This window comes from Phalacrocorax carbo, chromosome 5, assembly GCF_963921805.1.
Source record: "Phalacrocorax carbo chromosome 5, bPhaCar2.1, whole genome shotgun sequence".
Taxonomy (NCBI): Eukaryota; Metazoa; Chordata; class Aves; order Suliformes; family Phalacrocoracidae; genus Phalacrocorax; species Phalacrocorax carbo.
In genome coordinates, this window is record NC_087517.1 from 46,834,721 (window position 1) to 46,849,184 (window position 14,464).

Below are 14,464 nucleotides of genomic sequence, written 5' to 3' on the forward strand. Positions count from 1 at the left end.
ACAGCACAAAGCTTTTTGAAAAAGCACTACCCTGCCAAGAAATGAAAAACAGCGAGAGGAAAACAACTTGAAGCTTGAAACAAGCTGTGCTTCATGTTTTGAATACCAGACTATTAATAAATTTTAAGATTTTGAATTTTGATCTTGTCTAAAAGAATGTGAAATGCATGAGCTCATAATGAATTGGAACTGTCAGTCCAAGGGAGATGCCTACAGTCAGATAAATACATAATGAGTACAAATGACTTCTGCTTGTCCAGCAGTAATTCTCTTTAAACACATAAGGCAACAGCAATTAACAAATCAGCATGCTTCAACAACCAGCTGACCATCACACTAAAAATATGCTTCTAGTATACTGTAACCTTTTTCATAAGGCTTGATAACACCTGAATGTTCACATCAGCCACAATCCCTTAGGCATTAGTTAGATATTCCTCTACAGACTGTATCACATGATAAAAGCTACTTGTAATTCTTTAAGCCATAAATGTAGGCAAAACAAATCCTGGCAATGCACCATTTCAATATCAGACAAAAATAACACTGGCTTTCTCTACTAGCTTAATGTGCAGCACAAAGCTAAAGTATCTCATTTCTGCAGCTCAGAGTTGACCATGTGTTTGACATTAAGTTTTTTACACTTGTTATGCAAGTTTCTCAGTCCTGTTATTTGTGTGTCAGATATGGCTGCTCAGGTATCTGTGAGGCAACGTAATGGCTCTGCTACTTAACATGCTTCAGGAACTGACTTGCCAGTAACATAACAGTTGATCATTCAGTAGCAATGCCCTTAATACCGCCAAGTCACCTCTAGAAGGACAACCACAGGATAATCCCATAACAACAACGTCTTCTGACCATTTTCTCAGTTATTTGGGAATGAGGCTGTATGTGGGCTGTTGGTACAAGTCATGGAGGCATATGTACCACTGCAGCACTGTTGCTGTGTAGTATCCATTTTAGTTGCTGACCTCTCGCTGCTGCCTGTAATACATGTCATAGGTGATGTAGATATACTAAATTTTGGACACCTCATACACCTCTCCTCCATAAGAAAAGAACCACATCAGAAACCTTTGCAGATTTAGCAGTGCTTTTACAATGAAAACAAACATTTTATAAACTTCAATATAGGAGGCAAAAGTTAAATAGAAAAGTGTTGGTCTCAGGTTTTTAATTCTTCTTCTCACATGAGTGAAGTGACTTGGGTTTAAAATATAAATGTCTATCTAGAACAGAGAGGTAAGTTAGAAAAAGAAAAAAGTACCAGGCAGCAGTACAGACAGGAGCATATAAGCAAGCATTCAACAAGTCAGCATTAGTGTATCACACTTCCAAAGTCCTGTGCTAACAGCAAATGTCCCAACATGCTTGAGAAAATTCCTATTTAACCTGATTGAAATATACACTAGGCACATACTGTAATCAAAGATCAGACTATAAATTCACATTTATGATCCCATATTGCATCCCATGCTAGCATATAACTCTCACTGATCATTTGTTGGATTCTGTGGATGACTCATGGCAGCAGAGCAGGGAATTCTTTTGCCTCACTAGTTAGTTCAGTTGCTGTGAATAGAGGCTTTTGACAGGCAAAGCAAAACCACAGCTATCGCATGGGCCCACAACCCAAAGCCCAGGCAGCCCTACTGCTGTTACTTTCAGAAACACTGAAAGAATGTTTATCAAAACAAGATATTAAACCAGACATAACATTTGACATTCCAATATCTTGGTAAATTTTTCAGCATACCATATTCATCTCAAAGGTTATAAATAGTTATGACATACCATCCAGTGCCAACAAAAGGCCAAACTAAATTCAATATCAGATGTCCCCAAGCAGCCACACACAATCTGAAAGGCTGTGAAAATCTCAAGTAACTAACTAGTGATACTGGGATTGCCAAGCATACATTTAATCCATGCATTTACAAATGTGCTGCGTTAGCTCTGTACCTGAAGTCCCATTCAAAAAGCTGTGTGAAAGTAGTGTTCAGTTTGCATCTTGTCATCAAAACGTGCCTTCCAGTCTTTCATGGAGCCAAACAAGAGCAGATTATGTTCCTTTGTGAATCTTCTAAGTCTACATGATATTAATATTTTAACAAATGCTTTAAGTGCAACAGGTAATGCCAAATATTAGCATCTAAATAGAGTTTGCATTTTCTAGGTTCTGTGTAGTGGTTGAATAATTGTATATACTATTGCGTTATGTATGTAAGGTCAAAATAAAAAACTTACAAACTCTTCAATTGTTTTCTTTGGACTGAAGAATGAACAGAAGACTCCCAAAATTTTGGGATACTTCTAAGCGCAGAGTGTGTTTTCTGGGTATGAACTTGTGAAATAATTCTGGTTTTGGAGACACCTCACTTTCATACAGCCTGTCATGGTTCCCTTCAAGTCAGCTGAAGTTTATAGCGGAGGGGGGGAAAATATTTCCCCAAACCTTATGAAAATAAGATAGGCAAATCTACTTTTCCATTTCTGAATTCTGACTTTTGACTTAAACCACAAATCATCATCAAGGTTTAATTAATCAGTATGTTTATTTTGTACTCTGCACAAGAATGTACAATGAACATTTACACCATTAGTCAGGTTCACGCTTTCAGGTTTCTTGCACTCAGACAAAGGATGACTTAAAAGGTATTATAAATTGAAATGAAAAAGAAGGAAGTATCAAGACAGGAAGAGGCACAGAAAAAGGCAAAATTATAGAGTAAAATACTTAAATACTGGAATACTAAAATTTAATGAGCAAATCAACATGCTAAGGCATATTCAGCTCTCTTTTGATTTAGCAGCTTTACAGATTCCTTAACCAACAAAAACAACCCCAGTGTACCAGATTAATATATTCACCTTCACTTTGTTAACCTGCGGCCAAGCTAGCAAAAAGAAAGATAACACTTTTCTCATAAGTGCTGTTGATACAGGTTTCTCCTCACATTCAAGAACCACAAACTTCCTAAACAGAATATGCAGCAACAGTTGACCTTAAAATGAACATCCTGGATCAGGAATCAATACAAACAGCAGCCAACAATCAGCCAAACCAGAGGAGTATATTTTTAACTATTATGAGAAGTTTAAGGAAGAAAAGCATACAGAAGAAAAGACAAATGTAAAAGATCACTTTGGGGTTCAAATACAGCCATTGCTCATTACCATCTCAGTTCTGCAAATATACTTTTAAGGAGATGCCATTTGAGGAGTGGCTAAAGTCACTTGGTTTGTTCAGCCTGGAGAAGAGGAGGCTGAAGGCAGACTTCATCACAGTCTGCAGCTTCCTCACAAGGGGAAGAGGAGGGGCAGGCACTGATCTCTTCTCTTTAGTGACAGGACCCGTTGGAATGGCAGGAAGATGTGCCAGGGGAGGTTTAGGTTAGATATTAGGAAAAGGTTCTTCACCCAGAGGGTGGTGGAGCACTGGAACAGGCTCCCCAGGGAGGCAGTCACGGCGCCAAGCCTGATGTTATTCAAGAAGCAGTTGGACAATGCCCTCAGAGACATGGTGTGAATTTGGGGTTGGACTCGATGATCCTTGTGGGTTCCTTCCAACTCAGCACATTCTATGATTCTACTTTCTGCTTAACATCAAAATAGAGGGGCTATCATTAAGGTTTGACTGGCAGAACTTTAACCTTGAGAGTTAAAGCCATTTTTAAAAGATTTCAGTAAAAAAAAAAACCACAAACCACACCAATTTTTTTTTCCAGAATACTGAAAGTATCTCTTGTGATGAAATGTGCAAGTTCCACTGCTGTTACAGTATCTGCTGAGATTTTTAAAAGAAGAGCAATCTGATGTTAAGAGATTTAATGAAAGGTCCCAGTTTAAGAGTTGACATTAAGGAAGGCGGTAAGATACCTATCAGTTGGGCCATAATACCACTTACCACACTACATTTAGCCAAACAACATTAATTTCTCTGTACAACCGATGTCAATCAGAGCAAAAACACCTAAGGCTGTAAAAGATAGTATTATTCTAATAGCATAGTCCTGGAATTTCATCTACAATGGCATCATCCATATTGCACTAGGAGGTGATTGCCTCTAGTCTATGTTTAGACACTGTAATTCTAGATTCTAAAACAGAGTAGGTTTCTCCATGCATTTCCATTGGAGAGGGAATTAAAAAAAGATAATTTAGAGGAAGTCCTAGTAATACTAAAAATCAAAAGCACTTCTGTCATGTGAGGTTTTAATTTAAAAACAAAGGGAAGATTAGAAAGATACCTTAGTAACAATATGAGAGAGAAGGGATTACAAAATGTATTAATAAACGTTCAAGACTGCTCATGAGCAGCATATTAGCCATATGCAGGTACAGACAAAATACTTGAAACATTCAGTGGGATTCACTGAAATGAAAGACTATCTCCAAAAGCTATTTATCGGGTTTTTTAAATACAAGTAGTCACTAAGGACAACAAAGCATTCTACCTGAAATATTTTAAAATATTTTTTGGGCAGAGATTAGGTTCAAAGTCATTCTTCTTAGATTTTTTTGAGGGTTAAGAGCTGTGACCACAGACCCCATATAAACAATATTGACACAATATAGTCTATTCTGTAAAGACAGAACACTAGAAAATGACATCCAAAGTACTGAACACACTGAAAGGGAATGAATTAAAAGTAAACTGCTCTTCACCAAATTTTTCCGCTTTAAGAAAACATATCCATCTGACAATAAAATCTGAAGGGATGTACAAAGGGGCTGTTGAGTAGCCTAGCAGTAGTAGCTGTGCACTCCCATAAATACTGGATCCAGCATTCCTCATTTACTGGTAAGAGAGGTGAATTAGTGAGGCTGTTAAGGTATTACCGATACACTCAGGAAGTAATTTGCACTCAGTGGCAGCCTTCTAGATATTTAAGAAGTTATCCCCAAGCCCTTCTTAATGGATTGTAACTTTTCCATTAAAAGCAGTGCCTCAACCTTGGTCCTTATAGGGAGAAAGCACCATAAAGCATAAGGAAGGATCCTTGGGAAAAAAAGTATAGCAATCATGAATTTCAGGTGCAACACCCAAGGCAAACAGACACTATTTCACTTGTTGTCCATCTTTCAGCAGTTGCTTACCACTGCACACAGAAGAGGTGACGTTGTACAGAAAAGGATAAAACTGCAAACAGCGGATCATCTTCAGGCTGCTTTCACACTCCAAGCACTTGGTTGTCAAATCCATGGCATGTCTGAAAGCCTGCAGGGCTCCACTTATGTTGTTCAGAGCCAGGTACGCATTTCCTAGGCTCAAAAAAGTCAGGGGCTGCAAAGAAAAAAGAAACAGCATAATTATATTCACTGTTTAAAATTGAAGCCAACTAGGAAAAGCCCCTGTCAATCCGTAGCCTCTCAAATTTGGCTGGAAAGAATTTAGAAAACTTCTTAAATAGGGACTGCCTATTCTTAGAATGGAGAACTAACAGCTTGATCCATTGGTACTAAACAAAAGCTGTTTTGACATAAGGTTGTGTTCAGAATTCCATCTTCCTACGATGAAAAAAAGCTGTTAAATACACACAAGCTGAAATGAAGCATTAAGTACTCACTTATAACCCATGATAAACGTAATGTTTACTGCACAGAGTAACAAAGAACTAAACTTAAATGCTTGAAGACATTTTAGAATTACTAAAAGTGAGCAAAAATGTAAAAACATTACTAGTGTTCTAGCAGGACCGATATATTTCATTTGTCAAGAGTGTTCATGATTTACTTGAGCAGAACTAGGCTACTGAAAACACCAATGTCACACTAGCTTGGGGGTATACATTTATGTTTACTTTCAACTTTTTATAAAACTTAATATTTTTGTCCACCGCTTTAAACTAGTCTCCCTAAAATATGTTTGGGTTTTTTTTAAGTATTAATTAGAAACACCTTTTTCACTGGGTAAAATTTAATTAGCACTTGAATACAGACACATAGTAAAGCATTACATTTTGTTTCTTGACTGAAAAGTCTTTCATTTACACAATTTGCTGCAATTAACAGTATAATCCTAGAATAATGACTATAATATTGTAACCTAGTAGTCATTTTTCCACTGAAATAATTTTACATTCATTATCTGAAAATGTGGAGACTGATCAGTAGCTTAAAATTTTCAAACTCATCTTAGCTTGTATTATTAAACACCATTCAGATAAAGGTGCAAGCTGAGCAACAGGATTTTTTTTTTTAAAGCTTTTGCTAAGACAGCACATCCTTCACTCCCTGTAGCTGTAATTAATTTTAATTGGTATTTACTTTCCATTATATTCCAAAAAATCCTATTCGAGTAGAAATTCTCCTGCCACATTTTTTGATGCAATGGGTATTATAGGACTGAGAATTCCTGGAAGAAAACAAACCAAAAAAAAACAGGAGGAGGCATTATTGTAACAAGGTAGGACTTGCCAATATTTTTGAAGATAAGCCCTACTCACACAGCATGGTCCTAAGGATCCCTAAGCTCCTCCCCTCCAAGGCTGTGCTTTCAAGTGTTGCTCTTAAGGCACATCATTCAAGCATAGTTCTTTCTGTGGTTGCTTTCGCACTCTTACCTGACACCCAAATGGGCTAGATTCCTTTCCAACAATTGCAAAATTGTTCCTGAATGCTATATTGAAAAAGCTTATTCTGTTTTTAGCTTTTTTTATGTACTAGATGACCTAGGTGGGCAGTATGTACTAGGTGGGCAGGTTTAAGCTCTCTGTTTATCTAACTACAGAGGTAGAAGCACAGGACAGTCACTTGAACTTCTTACTGAAGCATCTCAAACAGAAGACCAAATTTACTTGCTGGACAAAAGGTGTCCCGCCCCCTCTGGCTTCCTTTCATAAACAGTTTATACAGAAACTTCCTATGTGTTATAGGTGACAACCTACAAAATATTTGTAATATTATCATTCAGAAATACAAAAAACTGTTTTGAATCTATGGTTGGAAGTAAAGTCACAAAAACAACTAGAATACAGCTTTTCCTCTGGGTATATAGATGGAATCTAGGGACAAATAAAACAGTACAGATAAAAAGGTCAAGTGGCACAGAAAGAGTGCAGCCAAAGAGCTTGGCGCCATATGTGCTACTTTAAGGGTTTTAAAAATCAAGAGACAATGCTGACAGCATTATGGATCTCTGTTTTAGATTAAAATGTTGCCAGAACACGGGAATTAGGTTCCTTGGAGCCACTGCTGATAATACAGATTTTGGGAGACAAGAAGTCTGTCATCTATTTTAGAACTTCTGCTCTAGATGTTAGTATTCTCAGCAACCAACATCATCCCCAGTATGATTAAGAATTTAAATGAAAATTACAATCTGTTGCAAATCACAAGCTGGAAGTTGAACTGCATGCATAGGTAAGTAAGCACAAGTAAGTAACGCGTATTTAGAAAATAATGAAGGAAAGGTCATTCACCACTGAACAAATACAAAAACCCATCATCTTACCTCAGAGGCATTGATGGCCAAAGCCTTTAGCAGGAGCCTGCTGGCATCCAAATGAAGACCATAATGAATCAAGAGGTTAGCAAGATTCACCAGAGGGATGTCCTGATACTCATGTGGAGCCAAATTAAATGCTTTTTGCAAACAGGTGATAGCAAAGGTGCTATTTCCAACTGCACGCCAGAACAATCCAGCTTCATTAAGCACAAGCCATAGAGGATCTTCCGGCTATAGGAGAGTCAGGGAAAAGGATGAAAACACCCACAAAGAGGTGTCTCAGGAAGACAGAATTGCCTGCTCTTTGGTAAGAAACAAACAAACACAACTCACCCTTGTGTACTACCTTATTAACTAGATACAAATTACACTTTGCTGTGACTGCTAGCAGATTATTCAATCTGCTCTACTCAAATTGACACCACTAACAGTCTGAACTGTAATTTAGTAGCAGCTGTTGCTCACACTCTACTCATATGACTGTCTTATATCATGACCACAAAATCACTTAAAATATGCAAGTGATAATAGTTAGCTTGCTTCAGGAAGCAATATTTGTGAGCCACTTCAGAGTCTTAAAATTACATGAATACAGATCTATGTAGAAATGTTACAATTTGAAGGTCAGGCAGCCTTTAAATTGTAGTTAGATGTGATTCCAGGTCCTATGTCCAAGATCAAGATTTCCTGTCAATTTAAGGCTTCAGAGTTGTTTTTTTTATTTGTCTTATGAAAGTTGGTAAGTGATACATTAGATCCCGCTTAAAGATTATAAAATAGCAAGCGAGAGCAGGTGTAAGAATGGAGGAAGTGTCAGATACACTGTGAATGTTCCTTCCTCCTCTTTCACCTGTAACAGAAAAAAACCAAGCACACTAGTGCTCGGAAAACATAGTATTTCCTAGAGGAGAAATAGCAAAACTTTATAATACTGACAAGTGAACAGGGCTATGTAAAACACCCACTTTCAGACGGAGCGGTCTGAAATGGTTTAGAAACACTTAAATTCTAGTTTTTAATATTTTCAGCATTCCATGTTACCCAATTCTACAAAGAGCTTAAAGTATAAAAGCAACAACTGAAATTAATGTCCAATCCAACCTACATGCCTGAAGCCCAAATGCATGCATGAGTAGGAAACATGCAGCTAGGATTAAAGAAGTGAAACAGATAAGGATCTTAACAGTAGTATTGTATTAATGCAATACAGCTGGCATTACAGTAATACTGTGTTGAAAAAGTTAATCAGTGCAAAGATTTTCTTCCACATTTTAAGAACAACCTTATTCAGGAGGACTCTACCTATGGCTCAACATGAACTGGAATATATCAATAGGATATTTTACCTCTTTGTTTGGGGTACCTTACATAATCTATAATCGTAGGAGTATTTATCACCTCTATGTTGCAATGCACGTACATAACATTACTTGCATGGTATTCACACCAAACTCCTCACTGAATTACACTCTATACACAGATTTTAATGACCTTTCTTTAAATCCTCAGCAAGTTACTAGCACTTTATCTTTCCCAATACAATGAGTGCCAACTGTGGCACTCCTGCTCTAGAAAGTTTATCATTAGCAGAACAGGCATGACACAGCAGTATTCTTGTATCAGCATCTAAATGACAAGCAGTTCAGACTTTTAGCATGAAGGCAACAGAATACTAGTTAAAACCAAAATACCTATGCACTGCAACAGTAAGACATTAGACACGTATAGGGCTGTTCTGAACCGCCCAGTAATAGGAACCAACTCCTACTGTTATTTTTTCTTCTGGGTAAGACAGATGCACACAGTAAACTGTACTTATCTTAGACTAACAAATACATACATACACTGCCTTGACACAATTTGTACAAGAGGGTTAATTTGAGAAATATCAGCTTCACACATCAAAAAGAGTCAACCTCTATCTCAATGCTTCCTGTCATTTGACTTGTGATGACTCTCAAACACCCCACGCAAGATGGAGGTGGCATTCCCACAGGGTCTTATGCAGATGTACATTCTTTGCCCCAGAGTGCTAATTATCCTAACAGAAGATTGACAGAGGGTTGGTTTCTTTCAAAGGGGGGTGGGGGTAGTAGTGGGGAAGAGGAAGAGCAAAAGGCAGGATGAAAGATGAAGGAATAGTTTTCAAGCTATTTCTCTCAGTTAAGCAAACGCTAACAGGATTAGCTAATATATTGCTGCTCCATGTTCTGCAGTCACATCAAGAACAAGTAACTACAGGGCTATTTGGTCCACACTAAACTAAATTAAAGGGGCACTTCTCTATGTGTTTGTGCTTTACTTGTAAACATGGATTTTTAAGTTAGTTTCATCTCAGTTACAGGCAGCAAATAAGCTTATTTCTTGCATATCACTGACTGACTTCTTTAGAAGTATAGAAACAAGCCTCAAATAAGAATTTGGAACTTATCTCACGCTACAGTTTTTGACATACCTTTTTCATGGCGTGATCTAGAAACGCTCCTATATTCGCCTGGGTAATAGTTTGATTGTTGATACGAGAATGCAAAACCTGGACAAAAAAGATTATTTTTTTTTAAACAACTGAATAAATTTTACAGTATATATCTACATGAGTCATTCAAGTCTCACTTCCCTAAGTCTTCCCTTGGGGGGGGGAAGAATATTTGTTTTGAACACATGATGTGAACATGTAACAATTAAAGCAGCCAATTTCCAGAAAGCAATATGAAGGACTAATCTCAGCCTGAAGTTACCAACTTGGTAGAATACAGTAGTTATTGGAACCCCCAAGAAGGTGAATCATGTCACGTGACTGTTAGAATTTTTAAAAGAAAGCCATAATTTTAGATAGTAAATTCAGTTTCCTATTCTGTGCGCTTTTGATCAGCGTTTGAAAGAAGTCAGACAACAAGTCTTATGCTGACTGACAAGTTCTCCCTTTCTCCGGCCCTATTAGAAAGCACCTGCTCCTCTTCTTTGGCAGTACTGATTGGCTTGTGACATCAAGTAATCTTTTAAATATCAGAGTCTTTCATGTTCCGCGTAAGATTAAGGCAATAAAGAGGACAACTTTAAAAGAGAAGAGAACCAACGAGTAAATGTCTCTTACTTGTCTTGCTTGATCATCTGGCATCTTGAATGTCAAATCTAGATTACTGTCTAGTTCCTTAACCAGTATATTTAGAGATTCATTGTTACGAGCATCAGTAATGGAAGAACAGTCTGGTGCCTGGGTTTCTCCATGCCTGACAGTATCTCTTGGGATACTCAGGATTGGCTGGACTCTAGCAATAAGGAGAAGCAAGACACATTAATAGCATGTGCTGCGTGCTGCTGATCTATAAACGTAAGAACCAGAAATATACAAACTGACAAGCCTCACACTGTAGACTGACACAAGACATGAGTTGCAAACCAAGAGAGTTCAAGAACCATCCCCCCCTCTGAAAAGTCATTAATAAATAAGGTCTTTGCTTTACATTTTTAAGCACAGAATATCTGTAAATCATGGACAATTCAGTAGAGATAAGACACAGAAAGTTATCATATTATGCTAGTAAGGATTGTACGAAGTTTAGGACTACACAGGTAAGTGAAAAAGTACATGTTGAAGTTTTGAAATCAAACTTCAGTTTAAAAAGATATCAAGAGATAGAATGTTCTTCACAGATAATCTGCCTAAGTTGAACAGTGTTGTTTTTCACAGGAAGCTTCAGGACATTTGTGGATGAGAATCTTTGCTTTAATACATGCTTAATACTAAAATCATACAGACTAGAAGAATACAGCCTTCTTACTAATCATTATTATAACGATAAGTGAGTAGGATATAATGAAATTACAGTGATCTATGTAATGTAGTTATTGCAACATAGACACGTGTATTTTACCCTATGTAATTACAAATATTACTGACTATTCTACAACTAAGCTGGTTTTCTAAATCTGTCCCAAAGGAACGAGCCAGGGCTTCCCACTCCTAATCCTTTTCTAGTATTTTCTGGTCTTCACAATTTTCTGTTATCATAACTAAAGTTAAGAGGATGTACGCAATGTACAGCAGTTAACTGTAGTTATTAATAGATACCTCATTCTCTCTCTCAAGGTCTTTTTTAAAAAAACATACTCTCCAAGATATTCAGGTGTGTGCTTAAACCCTCATTCTTTTAGTAATACTGTAGATATTTCATATAATCACCTTGTACTAACAGTCAGGGAAGAATCACTGTGAAATTTTATCTGTTACAGTTACAGCAAAGATGACAATAATGAAAAACACCCTCCTTCTGTGGAACGCCCAGAGAAAGAGGTCCAAACACATCTGTGCTGTTGATTACTAATTGCACCCATCTTCTCCAGAAATAAAATACTCATTAAGACATTAGTGTAAAAAATTACAAATATGATTTTTAAAAATCAACACTTGCCTGAATCCCCTATTTTCTGGAGGCAAGAAATAAGTTGGCAGTTCTTCTGGATCAGGAATTTTGGGGAAAGATTTCATGCACTCCGATCGCTGAGGCCAAAGAATATGCTGTTTGTCCTAATGGGGAAAGGAACTATTTTTTTATTATTTTCTCACCATTTTTAATATTCTAATTAACAAACTAATGAGAACAAGAGGAATGGTCTGGAGGAAAAAAGAGCAGATATCTTTAAAACTATCATTTTCCCATCTTTTCTGGATCATCAGCAATTCTGTTTTCTATCTTTACTCAGCTGTACTGCTTTATTTGCAGCAGATGTTTACAAAGGTAGCTAAGAACAACCCCGTGTGCACTGCAGCAGAGTTTCAAATTACCGGAAACTGGTACAGAGAAACTAGAGATGCTTATATGTTGAAGAAATACAGAATGCCACATTCTCCAGTGCTGCCACACATCAAAACTGTAGCCCAAATGCTAAGAATTTTCACATAAACAAGGACAGGATTCACTCTTTCACAACTCCTCTTTGAAAGGGCAAAGTTTATCCTCTTCACTCACTCTATTGGATTCTACACTCCACACTGAAACGATAGAATGAGCAACAGGGGAAGACTGCAAGGACTGGCTATGGTCGCTTTGGTTTGCATGAAGATCAAAATTCACAGATGTCATACTAGAAGTTGAAGAGTCTTCACCAAACTAGAAACAACAGAAAAACAATATTTAATAAAGAGGTGGTATATCACTGGGTGAATTTCTGCACATTACTTTTTTCCCCCCACCATTTATGTAGTACAACCTCAATTATGAGCTGAAATTTGTGTAGCAGAAAAAAAGAGGAAATTTAAGCCTTCTGATCCACTCACAACATGGAAAAGTAATATTCATGTTGTAAATAAGTCATCAACGAAAGCGCTACTGCAGATCAACAAAAAAACCCCTAAAACTTACCAAGCAAACATTTCTAACAGACCACAAACAAAATCTACTTATCTAGACTGCATAGCTCTAGTTCAAGTCAGAGTTACTAAGACTCACGGCTTGCAAATTTGTCTGGATAATCTGAATTTATAATTATTATAATAGGAAGAACATCCAAGAAGAAAACATAGAAGAATTAAAAGTAATTATTCCTGTTTCTTAAGCTAGTTAAGGGGAAACTCCAGAACACATTCCACATTGCAAAATAGAAGAAACCATAATCTTTATCTGTAGTTCAAACACAGCAGCAGCGCTGCTTGGGCGGGTGTCTGGATTTTCAGTATTAGTATACACCTTGTTTCCAAAACTTCTGAATGTTCCTGTATCAGATTTCCTTGGTGCACTGTCTAATTCAAGACGTACAATCAGCAAATAGTCATGAAACCAGGATAACACCTTATTTTTTGGGCTGCAGAAGCACTCACTAGATTCAACACCATTGAGCTCTGCTCTTCTATTTGTTAACTGCTTACAGCAGTTTTGTGCTCCTTCTGGTAGGAAAAAAGATTAAATTGGAAGGAGCATGCAAAAGTTGCATAGCTTGAGTCATACAACAATGTAACAAACAAAAGAAACCATGACCCATTTTAAGGCTGTAGAGATAAGTGATTGATTCAATATTATTTTAAGCACACTTTTAAGCTGTTATGTTGGAATATTCTTTCCATTAAAGAATCATCTTTGTTCCATATATCACATGTACATTAGAAAAAACTAACTCCTGAGAAAACCTTTGCCTCTTCATTAACATTAGCTGCCTAATGCTTTTTCCTGTCTTCTCTGAAGGAAACTAAAGTGGAAAATTAAACATTATGCTCCTGCTAGCATGCCTGAAATGTAGTATATTCATGTAAGAGAAAGCTGTAGTTCCTCAGCTGAGGATGCTTGTACTTCCTAGAAAGAAATACTTGGCTGTTCCATGCAGGTTGAAAAAGCAAAGGAGTCAATATAGAAGTGGCTGGTAACTCATAGGAAACTAAGACTTTGGAGTAAGATAAAGTTTTTCAATTCAAATAATTCTAATAGTTCTCTTTTCTAAGTAAACCAAAGTCTTATACAATAAACCCTCTTAATTCCTATAATCCACAGTTCTAGCTTGTATTACTAGCACAAGAAACTAACATTAAATACTTTACATTCTGGAAAAGAGACTAAATGATTTCTTACCATAATGGTCACACCCAAAATGTACCCCTTTTGTCAAGATTCAAAAAATTGAACAATTTTGCTAATAAAGCACATGGGATGCAACTTAAAGCAGTGGTATTAATTCACAGACAAACCTGAACATATTCCACATTTTCAAAAATGTCTCCACGGTGATAACGAACAGGTTGGTCCCACTGGCAGTGCAAGCTATGCTGCTGGTTGCCCAGTCTACAAATCTGATGGTTCCCTGCAGAGTACAAAACATTTTCTTCTACTATAAGTGAGGTTTCCGAGGAGACAAAGGCAGAATACAGTCAACCCCTCCACCCCCAATTTGGTCAATCGTTTTTATTTATTTAATCAGCACAGAGGAAACTCCATCTTTGAAAGACTAAAAAAAAAACCAAACCCCCAATCAAGAACATATCGCAATCCCTTGTTTTAATAAGCAAAACACAATAGCAACTCA

At 37.0% G+C, this 14,464-nt stretch overlaps 1 protein-coding gene across 2 annotated transcripts in view; it reads right to left on the reverse strand.

Annotated features, from left to right (window-relative positions):
- Nucleotides 1-14,464, reverse strand: part of TTC17 (tetratricopeptide repeat domain 17) — a 63,589-nt gene that overhangs the window by 28,014 nt on the left and 21,111 nt on the right. For both annotated transcript variants that reach the window (XM_064452298.1, XM_064452299.1), the window contains exons 10-16: nt 14,130-14,242; nt 12,424-12,564; nt 11,866-11,981; nt 10,548-10,722; nt 9,909-9,986; nt 7,460-7,684; nt 5,104-5,290 (exon numbers count right to left, since the gene is read on the reverse strand). In XM_064452298.1, the coding sequence (XP_064308368.1) occupies nt 5,104-5,290; nt 7,460-7,684; nt 9,909-9,986; nt 10,548-10,722; nt 11,866-11,981; nt 12,424-12,564; nt 14,130-14,242 (1,035 nt within the window). The remainder of the gene's footprint in view (nt 1-5,103; nt 5,291-7,459; nt 7,685-9,908; nt 9,987-10,547; nt 10,723-11,865; nt 11,982-12,423; nt 12,565-14,129; nt 14,243-14,464) is intronic.